A 23,346-nucleotide genomic window follows, 5' to 3' on the forward strand; every position below is an offset into this window, starting at 1 on the left:
CTCTCTAAGAGCAGAAGAAGGACTTGATCTTCTCTTGATATTCTCAAGAATTTTTCCTCTACATACGTTATCAAAATATTCAATTGAAGCTTTAATTTCATGAGCCATATTTTTTTGTTTAATACTTCAAAAAGAAACTGAGATGAAGAAATTTCAAGAATAATATGCAAATGAAAAAGATTTTGAAATTGAAAAATAAAAATCAGTCCCAACGGAACCTAGCTCTGATACCAAATGATAAAGGACAAAAAGGGGTAGTGATTTTAGTTTTGTATTTTTGTGAATTTTGGATAAAATATGATAATAAAACAGAATGAAAAAAATGGAAATTTGGATATTAAGGTTAAAGAATGATGGAAATAGGCAGAAAATGGTAACCAAACAAATTCCCAATCCAAGGAAGATGTTTAATTTGGTAGAGGATCGCCACAAGAAACGTGGTTTCTTGATAAGATCAATGCATGGTTCAATCCAGAACCAAAAAGAAGCAAAGCTTCCAAATTCACATAAAGTGACTTTTTTTTTATCAAAATTCTCTATCTTTACATATCATTTTCGTGCTCTATTTATATGAGCTTATTACATGATGATTTTGACTCTAAAACTCTTAGAAAATGAAAGGAAATGCAGCCACTAATTACAATAATGTTTTGGTGGCTGATTAATGCAAACAAAAGGTTACAAAATGACTTTAAGGTGGGGGTGGCTGCATCAATGCATGGAGATGTTATACATTCATTTGCTTCTTTAATCATCATTGCTGAATAGTTTAGAGACGTTACACTTTCATAATTCAGCTCCATCTAACCTCCATTGTGCTTCTTTAATGTGTTGTTTCTTCTCTTACATCAGCCCATTCATCAAAATCACGTCATCCAATTCATGCTTATTTTACACCAAGAAATATTCCGAATTTGCTCTTGAGTCCAACAGACGAAATGTAGAGAATATTCTAAGCTTTCCAACGCATTAAAGATCACCTCAATCGGACATTCAGAACTCTAGATATGAGAAAAACAAGACAGCTATATAATTGCCTACGAAAATAACACTTGGAACCAAAATTAACTTGGTTAATTTTATTCCATTATTAAATTATCTCTTGTATAAGGTGAGAATATTAGGTTCTCATCATACTCCCCCTCTTCAAGAGAATTCGACCTCGAATTTGTAGATTGATTACCTCCGGGGTCAAAAATAACTCTGTAGAATTCATCACATGGAATTTCCACTTTAGAAAACTCCTCATTTTGATTGATAGAATTTGTTGGATTTTCTCCCCCTTGTGATTTGTGGACATGATAATCTTTCCAAAGCACATAATTTCCTTCCACCTGTTGAGAAAAAGTTTCTTCATTCTCATTGTTTCCTTCATGACATAAAGAAATGTTAGACAATTGAATAATATTATAAGAAGAATCCCAACATTTGAAAACACAAACCAACTTAGAAGAAGGTACTAATGTAATATTAGGCCAAAACTTCCCAACATTTTTTTCTTCCTTTTCCTTCTCATTCTCCTTTTCTTCTCCTTTTTCCTCTACTTCTTTTCCATCACTTTCTTTTGTCTCTTCTCTTTCCTTTTCACATTCTTCTTCGTGAGTTTCATTTATAATGAGACTCTCTTTTTCTTCAACATTTATTTTAGGCTCTATATAACGATTTTGGATTTGAAGGAGATTTTCCTCTAGTATTTTAGAGATATCAGCCATTCCTCTATCAATTATTGCCATCATTTCCTCTCTCCTATTTCTCTGTGACTCTCTAAGAGCAGAAGAAGGACTTGATCTTCTCTTGATATTCTCAAGAATTTTTCCTCTACATACGTTATCAAAATATTCAATTGAAGCTTTAATTTCATGAGCCATATTTTTTTGTTTAATACTTCAAAAAGAAACTGAGATGAAGAAATTTCAAGAATAATATGCAAATGAAAAAGATTTTGAAATTGAAAAATAAAAATCAGTCCCAACGGAACCTAGCTCTGATACCAAATGATAAAGGACAAAAAGGGGTAGTGATTTTAGTTTTGTATTTTTGTGAATTTTGGATAAAATATGATAATAAAACAGAATGAAAAAAATGGAAATTTGGATATTAAGGTTAAAGAATGATGGAAATAGGCAGAAAATGGTAACCAAACAAATTCCCAATCCAAGGAAGATGTTTAATTTGGTAGAGGATCGCCACAAGAAACGTGGTTTCTTGATAAGATCAATGCATGGTTCAATCCAGAACCAAAAAGAAGCAAAGCTTCCAAATTCACATAAAGTGACTTTTTTTTTATCAAAATTCTCTATCTTTACATATCATTTTCGTGCTCTATTTATATGAGCTTATTACATGATGATTTTGACTCTAAAACTCTTAGAAAATGAAAGGAAATGCAGCCACTAATTACAATAATGTTTTGGTGGCTGATTAATGCAAACAAAAGGTTACAAAATGACTTTAAGGTGGGGGTGGCTGCATCAATGCATGGAGATGTTATACATTCATTTGCTTCTTTAATCATCATTGCTGAATAGTTTAGAGACGTTACACTTTCATAATTCAGCTCCATCTAACCTCCATTGTGCTTCTTTAATGTGTTGTTTCTTCTCTTACATCAGCCCATTCATCAAAATCACGTCATCCAATTCATGCTTATTTTACACCAAGAAATATTCCGAATTTGCTCTTGAGTCCAACAGACGAAATGTAGAGAATATTCTAAGCTTTCCAACGCATTAAAGATCACCTCAATCGGACATTCAGAACTCTAGATATGAGAAAAACAAGACAGCTATATAATTGCCTACGAAAATAACACTTGGAACCAAAATTAACTTGGTTAATTTTATTCCATTATTAAATTATCTCTTGTATAAGGTGAGAATATTAGGTTCTCATCAGAGGGACAAGCTCACTGTTTATCAAACTTCTAACCACATAGGCTAACATTTCATTTTCGCGACAAGGGTCATTTCAATACTTTCATTTTACCGAAATTCAAACCAAATATGTTCACATATCATGTTTCGCATCAAGGGACATCGAGGGACATGTTCAACCTTCATATTTAACAAACATGTAACAATATAAGCTAAAATCTCGTTTTCGTGATAAGGGTCTTCTCATGACTTTCTGTTTACCAAATTTAAAACGAAATTGGTTCAAATATTATGTTACGCAATAAAGGACATCGAGGGATAAATTCAACATTAATATTTATCAAACTTTTAACCATATAGGCTAAAATCTCATTTTTGGGACAATGGTCATTCAAATAATTTCATTTTGCCGAATACAAAACCAAATAGGTTCACATATCATGTTTCATGTCAAGGGAGATCGAGGGACAAGTTCAACCTTTATCAAACTTCTAACCATATAGGCTAAAATCTCATTTTCGCGACAAAGTCATTCCAATAATTTCATTTTTCCGAATATGAAACCAAATAGGTTCACATATCATGTTTCGCATCAAGGGACATCGAGGGACAAGCTCACTGTTTATCAAACTTCTAACCACATAGGCTAACATTTCATTTTCGCGACAAGGGTCATTTCAATACTTTCATTTTACCGAAATTCAAACCAAATATGTTCACATATCATGTTTCGCATCAAGGGACATCGAGGGACATGTTCAACCTTCATATTTAACAAACATGTAACAATATAAGCTAAAATCTCGTTTTCGTGATAAGGGTCATCTCATGACTTTCTGTTTACCAAATTTAAAACGAAATTGGTTCAAATATTATGTTACGCAATAAAGGACATCGAGGGACAAATTCAACATTAATATTTATCAAACTTTTAACCATATAGGCTAAAATCTCATTTTTGGGACAATGGTCATTCAAATAATTTCATTTTGCCGAATACAAAACCAAATAGGTTCACATATCATGTTTCGTATCAAGAGAGATCGAGGGACAAGTTCAACCTTTATCAAACTTCTAACCATATAGGCAATAAACTCAAAGTCATTCCAATACTTTCATTTTTCCGAATATAAAACCAAATAGGTTCACATATCATATTTCACATCAAGGGACATCGAGGGACAAGTTCACTGTTTATCAAACTTCTAACCACATAGGCTGACATTTCATTTTCGCGACAAGGGTCATTTCAATACTTTCATTTTACCGAATTTCAAACCAAATAGGTTCACATATCATGTTTCGTATCAAGGGAGATCGAGGGACAAGTTCAACCTTTATCAAACTTCTAACCATATAGGCTAAAATCTCATTTTCGCGACAAAGTCATTCCAATAATTTCATTTTTCCGAATATGAAACCAAATAGGTTCACATATCATGTTTCGCATCAAGGGACATCGAGGGACAAGCTCACTGTTTATCAAACTTCTAACCACATAGGCTAACATTTCATTTTCGCGACAAGGGTCATTTCAATACTTTCATTTTACCGAAATTCAAACCAAATATGTTCACATATCATGTTTCGCATCAAGGGACATCGAGGGACATGTTCAACCTTCATATTTAACAAACATGTAACAATATAAGCTAAAATCTCGTTTTCGTGATAAGGGTCATCTCATGACTTTCTGTTTACCAAATTTAAAACGAAATTGGTTCAAATATTATGTTACGCAATAAAGGACATCGAGGGACAAATTCAACATTAATATTTATCAAACTTTTAACCATATAGGCTAAAATCTCATTTTTGGGACATGGTCATTCAAATAATTTCATTTTGCCGAATACAAAACCAAATAGGTTCACATATCATGTTTCGTATCAAGGGAGATCGAGGGACAAGTTCAACCTTTATCAAACTTCTAACCATATAGGCAATAAACTCAAAGTCATTCCAATACTTTCATTTTTCCGAATATAAAACCAAATAGGTTCACATATCATATTTCACATCAAGGGACATCGAGGGACAAGTTCACTGTTTATCAAACTTCTAACCACATAGGCTAACATTTCATTTTCGCGACAAGGGTCATTTCAATACTTTCATTTTACCGAATTTCAAACCAAATAGGTTCACATATCATGTTTCGCATCAAGGGACATCGAGGGACAAGTTCAACCTTTATCAAACTTCTAACCATATAGGCTAAAATCTCATTTTCGCGACAAAGTCATTCCAATACTTTCATTTTTCCGAATATGAAACCAAATAGGTTCACATATCATGTTTCGCATCAAGGGACATCGAGGGACAAGCTCACTGTTTATCAAACTTCTAACCACATAGGCTAACATTTCATTTTCGCGACAAGGGTCATTTCAATACTTTCATTTTATCGAAATTCAAACCAAATATGTTCACATATCATGTTTCGCATCAAGGGACATCGAGGGACATGTTCAACCTTCATATTTAACAAACATATAACAATATAAGCTAAAATCTCGTTTTCGTGGTAAGGGTCATCTCATTACTTTCTATTTACTAAATTTAAAACGAAATTGGTTCAAAGATTATGTTACGCAATAAAGGACATCGAGGGACAAATTCAACATTAATATTTATCAAACTTTTAACCATATAGGCTAAAATCTCATTTTTGGGACAATGGTCATTCAAATAATTTCATTTTGCCGAATACAAAACCAAATAGGTTCACATATCATGTTTCGTATCAAGGGAGATCGAGGGACAAGTTCAACCTTTATCAAACTTCTAACCATATAGGCAATAAACTCAAAGTCATTCCAATACTTTCATTTTTCCGAATATAAAACCAAATAGGTTCACATATCATGTTTCACATCAAGGGACTTCGAGGGACAAGTTCACTGTTTATCAAACTTCTAACCACATAGGCTAACATTTCATTTTCGCGACAAGGGTCATTTCAATACTTTCATTTTACCGAATTTCAAACCAAATAGGTTCACATATCATGTTTCGCATCAAGGGACATCGAGGGACATGTTCAACCTTCATATTTAACAAACATGTAACAATATAAGCTAAAATCTCGTTTTCGTGATAAGGGTCATCTCATGACTTTCTGTTTACCAAATTTAAAACGAAATTGGTTCAAATATTATGTTACGCAATAAAGGACATCGAGGGACAAATTCAACATTAATATTTATCAAACTTTTAACCATATAGGCTAAAATCTCATTTTTGGGACAATGGTCATACAAATAATTTCATTTTGCCGAATACAAAACCAAATAGGTTCACATATCATGTTTCGTATCAAGGGAGATCGAGGGACAAGCTCACTGTTTATCAAACTTCTAACCACATAGGCTAACATTTCATTTTCGCGACAAGGGTCATTTCAATACTTTCATTTTACCGAAATTCAAACCAAATATGTTCACATATCATGTTTCGCATCAGGGACATCGAGGGACATGTTCAACCTTCATATTTAACAAACATGTAACAATATAAGCTAAAATCTCGTTTTCGTGATAAGGGTCATCTCATGACTTTCTGTTTACCAAATTTAAAACGAAATTGGTTCAAATATTATGTTACGCAATAAAGGACATCGAGGGACAAATTCAACATTAATATTTATCAAACTTTTAACCATATAGGCTAAAATCTCATTTTTGGGACAATGGTCATTCAAATAATTTCATTTTGCCGAATACAAAACCAAATAGGTTCACATATCATGTTTCGTATCAAGGGAGATCGAGGGACAAGCTCAACCTTTATCAAACTTCTAACCATATAGGCTAAAATCTCATTTTCGCAACAAAGTCATTCCAATACTTTCATTTTTCCGAATATGAAACCAAATAGGTTCACATATCATGTTTCGCATCAAGGGACATCGAGGGACAAGCTCACTGTTTATCAAACTTCTAACCACATAGGCTAACATTTCATTTTCGCGACAAGGGTCATTTCAATACTTTCATTTTACCGAATTTCAAACCAAATAGGTTCACATATCATGTTTCGCATCAAGGGACATCGAGGGACATGTTCAACCTTCATATTTAACAAACATGTAACAATATAAGCTAAAATCTCGTTTTCGTGATAAGGGTCATCTCATGACTTTCTGTTTACCAAATTTAAAACGAAATTGGTTCAAATATTATGTTACGCAATAAAGGACATCGAGGGACAAATTCAACATTAATATTTATCAAACTTTTAACCATATAGGCTAAAATCTCATTTTTGGGACAATGGTCATACAAATAATTCCATTTTGCCGAATACAAAACCAAATAGGTTCACATATCATGTTTCGTATCAAGGGAGATCGAGGGACAAGCTCACTGTTTATCAAACTTCTAACCACATAGGCTAACATTTCATTTTCGCGACAAGGGTCATTTCAATACTTTCATTTTACCGAAATTCAAACCAAATATGTTCACATATCATGTTTCGCATCAAGGGACATCGAGGGACATGTTCAACCTTCATATTTAACAAACATGTAACAATATAAGCTAAAATCTCGTTTTCGTGATAAGGGTCTTCTCATGACTTTCTGTTTACCAAATTTAAAACGAAATTGGTTCAAATATTATGTTACGCAATAAAGGACATCGAGGGATAAATTCAACATTAATATTTATCAAACTTTTAACCATATAGGCTAAAATCTCATTTTTGGGACAATGGTCATTCAAATAATTTCATTTTGCCGAATACAAAACCAAATAGGTTCACATATCATGTTTCGTATCAAGGGAGATCGAGGGACAAGTTCAACCTTTATCAAACTTCTAACCATATAGGCTAAAATCTCATTTTCGCGACAAAGTCATTCCAATAATTTCATTTTTCCGAATATGAAACCAAATAGGTTCACATATCATGTTTCGCATCAAGGGACATCGAGGGACAAGCTCACTGTTTATCAAACTTCTAACCACATAGGCTAACATTTCATTTTCGCGACAAGGGTCATTTCAATACTTTCATTTTACCGAAATTCAAACCAAATATGTTCACATATCATGTTTCGCATCAAGGGACATCGAGGGACATGTTCAACCTTCATATTTAACAAACATGTAACAATATAAGCTAAAATCTCGTTTTCGTGATAAGGGTCATCTCATGACTTTCTGTTTACCAAATTTAAAACGAAATTGGTTCAAATATTATGTTACGCAATAAAGGACATCGAGGGACAAATTCAACATTAATATTTATCAAACTTTTAACCATATAGGCTAAAATCTCATTTTTGGGACAATGATCATTCAAATAATTTCATTTTGCCGAATACAAAACCAAATAGGTTCACATATCATGTTTCGTATCAAGGGAGATCGAGGGACAAGTTCAACCTTTATCAAACTTCTAACCATATAGGCAATAAACTCAAAGTCATTCCAATACTTTCATTTTTCCGAATATAAAACCAAATAGGTTCACATATCATATTTCACATCAAGGGACATCGAGGGACAAGTTCACTGTTTATCAAACTTCTAACCACATAGGCTAACATTTCATTTTCGCGACAAGGGTCATTTCAATACTTTCATTTTACCGAATTTCAAACCAAATAGGTTCACATATCATGTTTCGCATCAAGGGACATCGAGGGACAAGTTCAACCTTTATCAAACTTCTAACCATATAGGCTAAAATCTCATTTTCGCGACAAAGTCATTCCAATACTTTCATTTTTCCGAATATGAAACCAAATAGGTTCACATATCATGTTTCGCATCAAGGGACATCGAGGGACAAGCTCACTGTTTATCAAACTTCTAACCACATAGGCTAACATTTCATTTTCGCGACAAGGGTCATTTCAATACTTTCATTTTATCGAAATTCAAACCAAATATGTTCACATATCATGTTTCGCATCAATGGACATCGAGGGACATGTTCAACCTTCATATTTAACAAACATATAACAATATAAGCTAAAATCTCGTTTTCGTGGTAAGGGTCATCTCATTACTTTCTATTTACTAAATTTAAAACGAAATTGGTTCAAAGATTATGTTACGCAATAAAGGACATCGAGGGACAAATTCAACATTAATATTTATCAAACTTTTAACCATATAGGCTAAAATCTCATTTTTGGGACAATGGTCATTCAAATAATTTCATTTTGCCGAATACAAAACCAAATAGGTTCACATATCATGTTTCGTATCAAGGGAGATCGAGGGACAAGTTCAACCTTTATCAAACTTCTAACCATATAGGCAATAAACTCAAAGTCATTCCAATACTTTCATTTTTCCGAATATAAAACCAAATAGGTTCACATATCATGTTTCACATCAAGGGACTTCGAGGGACAAGTTCACTGTTTATCAAACTTCTAACCACATAGGCTAACATTTCATTTTCGCGACAAGGGTCATTTCAATACTTTCATTTTACCGAAATTCAAACCAAATATGTTCACATATCATGTTTCGCATCAGGGACATCGAGGGACATGTTCAACCTTCATATTTAACAAACATGTAACAATATAAGCTAAAATCTCGTTTTCGTGATAAGGGTCATCTCATGACTTTCTGTTTACCAAATTTAAAACGAAATTGGTTCAAATATTATGTTACGCAATAAAGGACATCGAGGGACAAATTCAACATTAATATTTATCAAACTTTTAACCATATAGGCTAAAATCTCATTTTTGGGACAATGGTCATTCAAATAATTTCATTTTGCCGAATACAAAACCAAATAGGTTCACATATCATGTTTCGTATCAAGGGAGATCGAGGGACAAGCTCAACCTTTATCAAACTTCTAACCATATAGGCTAAAATCTCATTTTCGCGACAAAGTCATTCCAATACTTTCATTTTTCCGAATATGAAACCAAATAGGTTCACATATCATGTTTCGCATCAAGGGACATCGAGGGACAAGCTCACTGTTTATCAAACTTCTAACCACATAGGCTAACATTTCATTTTCGCGACAAGGGTCATTTCAATACTTTCATTTTACCGAATTTCAAACCAAATAGGTTCACATATCATGTTTCGCATCAAGGGACATCGAGGGACATGTTCAACCTTCATATTTAACAAACATGTAACAATATAAGCTAAAATCTCGTTTTCGTGATAAGGGTCATCTCATGACTTTCTGTTTACCAAATTTAAAACGAAATTGGTTCAAATATTATGTTACGCAATAAAGGACATCGAGGGACAAATTCAACATTAATATTTATCAAACTTTTAACCATATAGGCTAAAATCTCATTTTTGGGACAATGGTCATACAAATAATTCCATTTTGCCGAATACAAAACCAAATAGGTTCACATATCATGTTTCGTATCAAGGGAGATCGAGGGACAAGCTCACTGTTTATCAAACTTCTAACCACATAGGCTAACATTTCATTTTCGCGACAAGGGTCATTTCAATACTTTCATTTTACCGAAATTCAAACCAAATATGTTCACATATCATGTTTCGCATCAAGGGACATCGAGGGACATGTTCAACCTTCATATTTAACAAACATGTAACAATATAAGCTAAAATCTCGTTTTCGTGATAAGGGTCATCTCATGACTTTCTGTTTACCAAATTTAAAACGAAATTGGTTCAAATATTATGTTACGCAATAAAGGACATCGAGGGACAAATTCAACATTAATATTTATCAAACTTTTAACCATATAGGCTAAAATCTCATTTTTGGGACAATGGTCATTCAAATAATTTCATTTTGCCGAATACAAAACCAAATAGGTTCACATATCATGTTTCGTATCAAGGGAGATCGAGGGACAAGCTCAACCTTTATCAAACTTCTAACCATATAGGCTAAAATCTCATTTTCGCGACAAAGTCATTCCAATACTTTCATTTTTTCGAATATGAAACCAAATAGGTTCACATATCATGTTTCGCATCAAGGGACATCGAGGGACAAGCTCACTGTTTATCAAACTTCTAACCACATAGGCTAACATTTCATTTTCGCGACAAGGGTCATTTCAATACTTTCATTTTACCGAAATTCAAACCAAATATGTTCACATATCATGTTTCGCATCAAGGGACATCGAGGGACATGTTCAACCTTCATATTTAACAAACATGTAACAATATAAGCTAAAATCTCGTTTTCGTGATAAGGGTCATCTCATGACTTTCTGTTTACCAAATTTAAAACGAAATTGGTTCAAATATTATGTTACGCAATAAAGGACATCGAGGGACAAATTCAACATTAATATTTATCAAACTTTTAACCATATAGGCTAAAATCTCATTTTTGGGACAATGGTCATTCAAATAATTTCATTTTGCCGAATACAAAACCAAATAGGTTCACATATCATGTTTCGTATCAAGGGAGATCGAGGGACAAGTTCAACCTTTATCAAACTTCTAACCATATAGGCAATAAACTCAAAGTCATTCCAATACTTTCATTTTTCCGAATATAAAACCAAATAGGTTCACATATCATATTTCACATCAAGGGACATCGAGGGACAAGTTCACTGTTTATCAAACTTCTAACCACATAGGCTAACATTTCATTTTCGCGACAAGGGTCATTTCAATACTTTCATTTTACCGAATTTCAAACCAAATAGGTTCACATATCATGTTTCGCATCAAGGGACATCGAGGGACAAGTTCAACCTTTATCAAACTTCTAACCATATAGGCTAAAATCTCATTTTCGCGACAAAGTCATTCCAATACTTTCATTTTTCCGAATATGAAACCAAATAGGTTCACATATCATGTTTCGTATCAAGGGAGATCGAGGGACAAGCTCACTGTTTATCAAACTTCTAACCACATAGGCTAACATTTCATTTTCGCGACAAGGGTCATTTCAATACTTTCATTTTACCGAAATTCAAACCAAATATGTTCACATATCATGTTTCGCATCAAGGGACATCGAGGGACATGTTCAACCTTCATATTTAACAAACATGTAACAATATAAGCTAAAATCTCGTTTTCGTGATAAGGGTCATCTCATGACTTTCTGTTTACCAAATTTAAAACGAAATTGGTTCAAATATTATGTTACGCAATAAAGGACATCGAGGGACAAATTCAACATTAATATTTATCAAACTTTTAACCATATAGGCTAAAATCTCATTTTTGGGACAATGGTCATACAAATAATTTCATTTTGCCGAATACAAAACCAAATAGGTTCACATATCATGTTTCGTATCAAGGGAGATCGAGGGACAAGTTCACTGTTTATCAAACTTCTAACCACATAGGCTAACATTTCATTTTCGCGACAAGGGTCATTTCAATACTTTCATTTTACCGAAATTCAAACCAAATATGTTCACATATCATGTTTCGCATCAAGGGACATCGAGGGACATGTTCAACCTTCATATTTAACAAACATGTAACAATATAAGCTAAAATCTCGTTTTCGTGATAAGGGTCATCTCATGACTTTCTGTTTACCAAATTTAAAACGAAATTGGTTCAAATATTATGTTACGCAATAAAGGACATCGAGGGACAAATTCAACATTAATATTTATCAAACTTTTAACCATATAGGCTAAAATCTCATTTTTGGGACAATGGTCATTCAAATAATTTCATTTTACCGAATACAAAACCAAATAGGTTCACATATCATGTTTCGTATCAAGGGAGATCGAGGGACAAGTTCAACCTTTATCAAACTTCTAACCATATAGGCTAAAATCTCATTTTCGCGACAAAGTCATTCCAATACTTTCATTTTTCCGAATATGAAACCAAATAGGTTCACATATCATGTTTCGTATCAAGGGAGATCGAGGGACAAGCTCACTGTTTATCAAACTTCTAACCACATAGGCTAACATTTCATTTTCGCGACAAGGGTCATTTCAATACTTTCATTTTACCGAAATTCAAACCAAATATGTTCACATATCATGTTTCGCATCAAGGGACATCGAGGGACATGTTCAACCTTCATATTTAACAAACATGTAACAATATAAGCTAAAATCTCGTTTTCGTGATAAGGGTCATCTCATGACTTTCTGTTTACCAAATTTAAAACGAAATTGGTTCAAATATTATGTTACGCAATAAAGGACATCGAGGGACAAATTCAACATTAATATTTATCAAACTTTTAACCATATAGGCTAAAATCTCATTTTTGGGACAATGGTCATACAAATAATTTCATTTTGCCGAATACAAAACCAAATAGGTTCACATATCATGTTTCGTATCAAGGGAGATCGAGGGACAAGCTCACTGTTTATCAAACTTCTAACCACATAGGCTAACATTTCATTTTCGCGACAAGGGTCATTTCAATACTTTCATTTTACCGAAATTCAAACCAAATATGTTCACATATCATGTTTCGCATCAAGGGACATCGAGGGACATGTTCAACCTTCATATTTAACAAACATGTAACAATATAAGCTAAAATCTCGTTTTCGTGATAAGGGTCATCTCATGACTTTCTGTTTACCAAATTTAAAACGAAATTGGTTCAAATATTATGTTACGCAATAAAGGACATCGAGGGACAAATTCAACATTAATATTTATCAAACTTTTAACCATATAGGCTAAAATCTCATTTTTGGGACAATGGTCATTCAAATAATTTCATTTTGCCGAATACAAAACCAAATAGGTTCACATATCATGTTTCGTATCAAGGGAGATCGAGGGACAAGCTCAACCTTTATCAAACTTCTAACCATATAGGCTAAAATCTCATTTTCGCGACAAAGTCATTCCAATACTTTCATTTTTTCGAATATGAAACCAAATAGGTTCACATATCATGTTTCGCATCAAGGGACATCGAGGGACAAGCTCACTGTTTATCAAACTTCTAACCACATAGGCTAACATTTCATTTTCGCGACAAGGGTCATTTCAATACTTTCATTTTACCGAATTTCAAACCAAATAGGTTCACATATCATGTTTCGCATCAAGGGACATCGAGGGACATGTTCAACCTTCATATTTAACAAACATGTAACAATATAAGCTAAAATCTCGTTTTCGTGATAAGGGTCATCTCATGACTTTCTGTTTACCAAATTTAAAACGAAATTGGTTCAAATATTATGTTACGCAATAAAGGACATCGAGGGACAAATTCAACATTAATATTTATCAAACTTTTAACCATATAGGCTAAAATCTCATTTTTGGGACAATGGTCATTCAAATAATTTCATTTTGCCGAATACAAAACCAAATAGGTTCACATATCATGTTTCGTATCAAGGGAGATCGAGGGACAAGTTCAACCTTTATCAAACTTCTAACCATATAGGCAATAAACTCAAAGTCATTCCAATACTTTCATTTTTCCGAATATAAAACCAAATAGGTTCACATATCATATTTCACATCAAGGGACATCGAGGGACAAGTTCACTGTTTATCAAACTTCTAACCACATAGGCTAACATTTCATTTTCGCGACAAGGGTCATTTCAATACTTTCATTTTACCGAATTTCAAACCAAATAGGTTCACATATCATGTTTCGCATTAAGGGACATCGAGGGACAAGTTCAACCTTTATCAAACTTCTAACCATATAGGCTAAAATCTCATTTTCGCGACAAAGTCATTCCAATACTTTCATTTTTCCGAATATGAAACCAAATAGGTTCACATATCATGTTTCGCATCAAGGGACATCGAGGGACAAGCTCACTGTTTATCAAACTTCTAACCACATAGGCTAACATTTCATTTTCGCGACAAGGGTCATTTCAATACTTTCATTTTACCGAATTTCAAACCAAATAGGTTCACATATCATGTTTCGCATCAAGGGACATCGAGGGACATGTTCAACCTTCATATTTAACAAACATGTAACAATATAAGCTAAAATCTCGTTTTCGTGATAAGGGTCATCTCATGACTTTCTGTTTACCAAATTTAAAACGAAATTGGTTCAAATATTATGTTACGCAATAAAGGACATCGAGGGACAAATTCAACATTAATATTTATCAAACTTTTAACCATATAGGCTAAAATCTCATTTTTGGGACAATGGTCATACAAATACTTTCATTTTTCCGAATATAAAACCAAATAGGTTCACATATCATGTTTCGTATCAAGGGAGATCGAGGGACAAGCTCACTGTTTATCAAACTTCTAACCACATAGGCTAACATTTCATTTTCGCGACAAGGGTCATTTCAATACTTTCAATTTACCGAATTTCAAACCAAATAGGTTCACATATCATGTTTCGCATCAAGGGACATCGAGGGACATGTTCAACCTTCATATTTAACAAACATGTAACAATATAAGCTAAAATCTCGTTTTCGTGATAAGGGTCATCTCATGACTTTCTGTTTACCAAATTTAAAACGAAATTGGTTCAAATATTATGTTACGCAATAAAGGACATCGAGGGACAAATTCAACATTAATATTTATCAAACTTTTAACCATATAGGCTAAAATCTCATTTTTGGGACAATGGTCATACAAATAATTTCATTTTGCCGAATACAAAACCAAATAGGTTCACATATCATGTTTCGTATCAAGGGAGATCGAGGGACAAGCTCACTGTTTATCAAACTTCTAACCACATAGGCTAACATTTCATTTTCGCGACAAGGGTCATTTCAATACTTTCATTTTACCGAAATTCAAACCAAATATGTTCACATATCATGTTTCGCATCAAGGGACATCGAGGGACATGTTCAAGCTTCATATTTAACAAACATGTAACAATATAAGCTAAAATCTCGTTTTCCTGATAAGGGTCATCTCATGACTTTCTGTTTACCAAATTTAAAACGAAATTGGTTCAAATATTATGTTACGCAATAAAGGACATCGAGGGACAAATTCAACATTAATATTTATCAAACTTTTAACCATATAGGCTAAAATCTCATTTTTGGGACAATGGTCATTCAAATAATTTCATTTTGCCGAATACAAAACCAAATAGGTTCACATATCATGTTTCGTATCAAGGGAGATCGAGGGACAAGTTCAACCTTTATCAAACTTCTAACCATATAGGCTAAAATCTCATTTTCGCGACAAAGTCATTCCAATACTTTCATTTTTCCGAATATGAAACCAAATAGGTTCACATATCATGTTTCGCATCAAGGGACATCGAGGGACAAGCTCACTGTTTATCAAACTTCTAACCACATAGGCTAACATTTCATTTTCGCGACAAGGGTCATTTCAATACTTTCATTTTACCGAATTTCAAACCAAATAGGTTCACATATCATGTTTCGCATTAAGGGACATCGAGGGACAAGTTCAACCTTTATCAAACTTCTAACCATATAGGCTAAAATCTCATTTTCGCGACAAAGTCATTCCAATACTTTCATTTTTCCGAATATGAAACCAAATAGGTTCACATATCATGTTTCGTATCAAGGGAGATCGAGGGACAAGCTCACTGTTTATCAAACTTCTAACCACATAGGCTAACATTTCATTTTCGCGACAAGGGTCATTTCAATACTTTCATTTTACCGAAATTCAAACCAAATATGTTCACATATCATGTTTCGCATCAAGGGACATCGAGGGACATGTTCAACCTTCATATTTAACAAACATGTAACAATATAAGCTAAAATCTCGTTTTCGTGATAAGGGTCATCTCATGACTTTCTGTTTACCAAATTTAAAACGAAATTGGTTCAAATATTATGTTACGCAATAAAGGACATCGAGGGACAAATTCAACATTAATATTTATCAAACTTTTAACCATATAGGCTAAAATCTCATTTTTGGGACAATGGTCATACAAATACTTTCATTTTTCCGAATATAAAACCAAATAGGTTCACATATCATGTTTCGTATCAAGGGAGATCGAGGGACAAGCTCACTGTTTATCAAACTTCTAACCACATAGGCTAACATTTCATTTTCGCGACAAGGGTCATTTCAATACTTTCAATTTACCGAATTTCAAACCAAATAGGTTCACATATCATGTTTCGCATCAAGGGACATCGAGGGACATGTTCAACCTTCATATTTAACAAACATGTAACAATATAAGCTAAAATCTCGTTTTCGTGATAAGGGTCATCTCATGACTTTCTGTTTACCAAATTTAAAACGAAATTGGTTCAAATATTATGTTACGCAATAAAGGACATCGAGGGACAAATTCAACATTAATATTTATCAAACTTTTAACCATATAGGCTAAAATCTCATTTTTGGGACAATGGTCATACAAATAATTTCATTTTGCCGAATACAAAACCAAATAGGTTCACATATCATGTTTCGTATCAAGGGAGATCGAGGGACAAGCTCACTGTTTATCAAACTTCTAACCACATAGGCTAACATTTCATTTTCGCGACAAGGGTCATTTCAATACTTTCATTTTACCGAAATTCAAACCAAATATGTTCACATATCATGTTTCGCATCAAGGGACATCGAGGGACATGTTCAAGCTTCATATTTAACAAACATGTAACAATATAAGCTAAAATCTCGTTTTCCTGATAAGGGTCATCTCATGACTTTCTGTTTACCAAATTTAAAACGAAATTGGTTCAAATATTATGTTACGCAATAAAGGACATCGAGGGACAAATTCAACATTAATATTTATCAAACTTTTAACCATATAGGCTAAAATCTCATTTTTGGGACAATGGTCATTCAAATAATTTCATTTTGCCGAATACAAAACCAAATAGGTTCACATATCATGTTTCATATCAAGGGAGATCGAGGGACAAGTTCAACCTTTATCAAACTTCTAACCATATAGGCAATAAACTCAAAGTCATTCCAATACTTTCATTTTTCCGAATATAAAACCAAATAGGTTCACATATCATATTTCACATCAAGGGACATCGAGGGACAAGTTCACTGTTTATCAAACTTCTAACCACATAGGCTAACATTTCATTTTCGCGACAAGGGTCATTTCAATACTTTCATTTTACCGAATTTCAAACCAAATAGGTTCACATATCATGTTTCGCATCAAGGGACATCGAGGGACAAGTTCAACCTTTATCAAACTTCTAACCATATAGGCTAAAATCTCATTTTCGCGACAAAGTCATTCCAATACTTTCATTTTTCCGAATATGAAACCAAATAGGTTCACATATCATGTTTCGCATCAAGGGACATCGAGTGACAAGCTCACTGTTTATCAAACTTCTAACCACATAGGCTAACATTTCATTTTCGCGACAAGGGTCATTTCAATACTTTCATTTTATCGAAATTCAAACCAAATATGTTCACATATCATGTTTCGCATCAAGGGACATCGAGGGACATGTTCAACCTTCATATTTAACAAACATGTAACAATATAAGCTAAAATCTCGTTTTCGTGATAAGGGTCATCTCATTACTTTCTATTTACTAAATTTAAAACGAAATTGGTTCAAAGATTATGTTACGCAATAAAGGACATCGAGGGACAAATTCAACATTAATATTTATCAAACTTTTAACCATATAGGCTAAAATCTCATTTTTGGGACAATGGTCATTCAAATAATTTCATTTTGCCGAATACAAAACCAAATAGGTTCACATATCATGTTTCGTATCAAGGGAGATCGAGGGACAAGTTCAACCTTTATCAAACTTCTAACCATATAGGCAATAAACTCAAAGTCATTCCAATACTTTCATTTTTCCGAATATAAAACCAAATAGGTTCACATATCATGTTTCACATCAAGGGACTTCGAGGGACAAGTTCACTGTTTATCAAACTTCTAACCACATAGGCTAACATTTCATTTTCGCGACAAGGGTCATTTCAATACTTTCATTTTACCGAATTTCAAACCAAATAGGTTCACATATCATGTTTCGCATCAAGGGACATCGAGGGACATGTTCAACCTTCATATTTAACAAACATGTAACAATATAAGCTAAAATCTCGTTTTCGTGATAAGGGTCATCTCATGACTTTCTGTTTACCAAATTTAAAACGAAATTGGTTCAAATATTATGTTACGCAATAAAGGACATCGAGGGACAAATTCAACATTAATATTTATCAAACTTTTAACCATATAGGCTAAAATCTCATTTTTGGGACAATGGTCATACAAATAATTTCATTTTGCCGAATACAAAACCAAATAGGTTCACATATCATGTTTCGTATCAAGGGAGATCGAGGGACAAGCTCACTGTTTATCAAACTTCTAACCACATAGGCTAACTGATGAGTCCAATATTCCAAAAATTGTTATTTTCCTCCAAATTCACGAAATTGCTGTGATAATGTGATTCAAAATGCATTAAACAGAATGGAAAATGGATATTTGGGTTAAAATAGGCAAATGGCAGAATTTTGACCCAAACAGATTTTGTAGATAAAATGGAGAAATGGAATGGAAAGAAAGGGACGCCACACTCTCTAATCCAAGAAAGTGATAAGTCTATGGGATTGAGGATCACCACAAGAAAGGATTCTTGATATGATCAAAATTGGTCCAATCCAGAACCAAAGAGCAATTGCTCAAAAACACACATAGTGTAGTTTTTCACTCAAAATAGTCTTCTTTTCATTCATAATTTTCGCCCCTTATATATATGAAAGAGGTCACATGCTGTAATACAAGGAATATCAAAGAAAATAACTCATGAAAACTCTAAGAATTCAGCCATTAGTCTAACATTAATGCCTAGTGCTGAATAATTGCAAAAATGGTTACAAATTGATTTAGAATGAAATTGTGCAGCCACAATTGATGGTGGGGCGTCTCCCATGATGCTTAAAACGTTTCCAATTGATTTCTTCAATGAATGGGCTGAAAGAAAACAATTTATTGTGCTTTAAAGTGTAGCAGCACCACTTCCTTCTTTCCCTTGATGTCATGTGCTATTTTCCTGCCTCCCATTAATGTTCTTGTTTTCTTTTCACTATACTTGATTCAGCATATTATTTTCTTTTTAAAATAAAGCAAGCACGCCATTTAAAGCTTTTGAAAGCTTTAAAATGGATAAAACACACTAGAAATTCAAACTTAGTGTTTTTGGCCAGAATTGGTCCCTTACACTTTTATTACAACATAAAAATAAAAAACATCAAAATGGCCAGCAAGCAAGCAAGCCCTCCCTCCGTTCCATTGTTGCCCTCATCATACTCCCCCTCTTCAAAAGAATTCGTCCTCGAATTTGGAAGCTATACAACCTCCAGGTTCAAACACAATTCTTTCAAATTTTTGTGATACCTTCTTTGGGAATACATCTTCACATTCCTGCAAGAGAAACTTAGTACAACTTGGAAAATTTTGAGTGTTAGTCAACAAAGCCACCTTTTTGCAAAGTAGTAAATATAGGGGCTGTTTGTTCATGACTACTTCTTGAAACTCTCTTTCCTTTTCAAGCAAACTCTCTTTCTTTTCTTCTGATTTTTCATTTTCTTTTTCTCTTTTTTCTTGCTCATATTTTTCTTTCATTTTCTTTTGATCATCTCTAACCTCACTAGGACTCAATGGTGCAAGAATAATCTTTTGACCAGAATGCATAAAAGAGTACTTGTTGGTTCGGCCATCGTGAAGAACACTTCTATCAAACTGCCAAGGTCTCCCTAACAACAAATGACTAGCCTCCATTGGTACTACATCACACAAAACAGCATCTTCATACTTACCAATTTTAAAACAAACCTCTACTTGTTTATCACAAAGCATTTCTACATGTTCATTAAGCCATTGAAGTTTGTAAGGCCTTGGGTGAGGTTTTGTTTCTAATTCCAATTTAGACACCAAATGTGTACTAGCAACATTAGTACAGCTACCTCCATCAATAATTAAAGAGCATACCTTCCCTTGAACAAGGCATCTTGTGTGGAAAAGAGTTTCCCTTTGATTTGATTCCTCCTCCTTAGCTTGATTTCCCAAAAACCTCCTAATCATGAAAAAGTCTCCACTTGGTATTTCTTCAGCCTCCTCTTCAACATACCCATCATGATTTTCCACCTCAACGTGTTCATTCTCCTCAATTATCATAGTTCTCTTTGTTGGACATTGAGAAGCTATGTGACCTTGACCTTGACATTTGAAACACTTAACACTTTTGTTAGTAGAAGTACTCTGAGAAGGGTTTGTTTGTATACCTTTAGGATCAGCCATGGACTCCTTTGGAATTGATGACGAGGCTCCCTCCTTCTCCATTTTATCCTTCCAACTTGAAGAGTTAGAAGAAGAACTGTTTCTTCTTACTTGGCCTTTTCTTTTGAGTTGTTGTTCCACTTTGACAGCTTGATGTACCAAGTCATCCATTTCAACATAGTGATGAAGTTCAACAATGTCACTAATGTCATGATTCAGACCATGAAGAAATCTGGCCATGGTTGCTTCATTGTCTTCTTCCACATTAGCTCTAATTTTCGCAATCTCCATCTCCTTGAAATATTCTTCAACACTTTTCGAACCTTGAGTAAGTCTCTGCAATTTGTTGTGCAAGTCTCTATGGTAATAGGATGGCACAAACCTTCTCCTCATGATTCTCTTCATCTCATCCCAAGTATCAATCGGTTGTTCTCCATACCTCCTTCTTTCTTTGATCAATTGATCCCACCATACTAAAGCATACTCCTTGAACTCAATGGAAGCAACCTGCACTTTTTCAACATTAGAGTAATTATGGCAATTAAAAATTTGTTCAATTTTAGTCTCCCATTCTAGGTATGCTTCTGGGTCACTCTTTCCAACAAAAGATGGGACTTTAATTTTTATGCCTGTTAAATGATTTTCCCTTGGTCTCCTTCTAGGCCTCCTCTCATCCTCATCACCACTGCCATCATTAGAATTTTGAGACCTTCTTTCTAACTCATCAACTCTTTGTTGGAATTGTTCAGCTTGTTCTCTTAACAGCCTCTCAAAATGCTCACGCATTGCTCTCATTTGAATCGTCATAGCTGCTGTTCTAGGTGAAGGTGGATCAGACATGATTGTGAAATTTTGTGAAATTAGTAACAAGTGTTTAAAATGGTCCTTACCACTCAAATTGCTCTTTTAGTTCTTTAAAGAAACCAAAAACAATCAACAATCCCAAAGACTTAACACAGAAAGACACTAAAACAAGAAACAAAGGATAAAAGGTTGACTAGAAATGAAAGAAATAAAGAAAAAAAAAATTAGAGTGTGGCAGAAACACAAAAAGGAGCAATTTTTTCCTAATATATTTTTTTTTCGTTTTTTTTGTATGAATATCAATATTGGACAGAAAAAGAAGAAAGAAAAAGAAAAAAAATAATAAGGAACAAGAAGAAAGACACTTTACCAAAGTTTGGCCCTTTTTAGAACCTTGCTCTGATTACCACTTGATGAGTCCAATATTCCAAAAATTGTTATTTTCCTCCAAATTCACGAAATTGCTGTGATAATGTGATTCAAAATGCATTAAACAGAATGGAAAATGGATATTTGGGTTAAAATAGGCAAATGGCAGAATTTTGACCCAAACAGATTTTGTAGATAAAATGGAGAAATGGAATGGAAAGAAAGGGACGCCACACTCTCTAATCCAAGAAAGTGATAAGTCTATGGGATTGAGGATCACCACAAGAAAGGATTCTTGATATGATCAAAATTGGTCCAATCCAGAACCAAAGAGCAATTGCTCAAAAACACACATAGTGTAGTTTTTCACTCAAAATAGTCTTCTTTTCATTCATAATTTTCGCCCCTTATATATATGAAAGAGGTCACATGCTGTAATACAAGGAATATCAAAGAAAATAACTCATGAAAACTCTAAGAATTCAGCCATTAGTCTAACATTAATGCCTAGTGCTGAATAATTGCAAAAATGGTTACAAATTGATTTAGAATGAAATTGTGCAGCCACAATTGATGGTGGGGCGTCTCCCATGATGCTTAAAACGTTTCCAATTGATTTCTTCAATGAATGGGCTGAAAGAAAACAATTTATTGTGCTTTAAAGTGTAGCAGCACCACTTCCTTCTTTCCCTTGATGTCATGTGCTATTTTCCTGCCTCCCATTAATGTTCTTGTTTTCTTTTCACTATACTTGATTCAGCATATTATTTTCTTTTTAAAATAAAGCAAGCACGCCATTTAAAGCTTTTGAAAGCTTTAAAATGGATAAAACACACTAGAAATTCAAACTTAGTGTTTTTGGCCAGAATTGGTCCCTTACACTTTTATTACAACATAAAAATAAAAAACATCAAAATGGCCAGCAAGCAAGCAAGCCCTCCCTCCGTTCCATTGTTGCCCTCATCACTAACATTTCATTTTCGCGACAAGGGTCATTTCAATACTTTCATTTTACCGAAATTCAAACCAAATATGTTCACATATCATGTTTCGCATCAAGGGACATCGAGGGACATGTTCAACCTTCATATTTAACAAACATGTAACAATATAAGCTAAAAT

General features: G+C 33.7%; 1 protein-coding gene across 1 annotated transcript; it reads right to left on the reverse strand.

Annotated features, from left to right (window-relative positions):
* Positions 1–19,475: 19,475 nt before the first annotated feature.
* Positions 19,476–23,090, reverse strand: LOC146915510 (uncharacterized). The gene has a single exon (XM_085716454.1). It carries the CDS (start codon positions 21,889–21,891, stop codon positions 20,092–20,094), a length of 1,800 nt encoding a protein of 599 aa, XP_085572580.1. The 5' UTR covers positions 21,892–23,090; the 3' UTR covers positions 19,476–20,091.
* Between the last annotated feature and the right edge of the window lie 256 nt (positions 23,091–23,346).

Source organism: Medicago sativa, chromosome 6, assembly GCF_051527215.1.
Source record: "Medicago sativa cultivar Bolivia chromosome 6, Bolivia_mono, whole genome shotgun sequence".
NCBI lineage: Eukaryota > Viridiplantae > Streptophyta > Magnoliopsida > Fabales > Fabaceae > Medicago > Medicago sativa.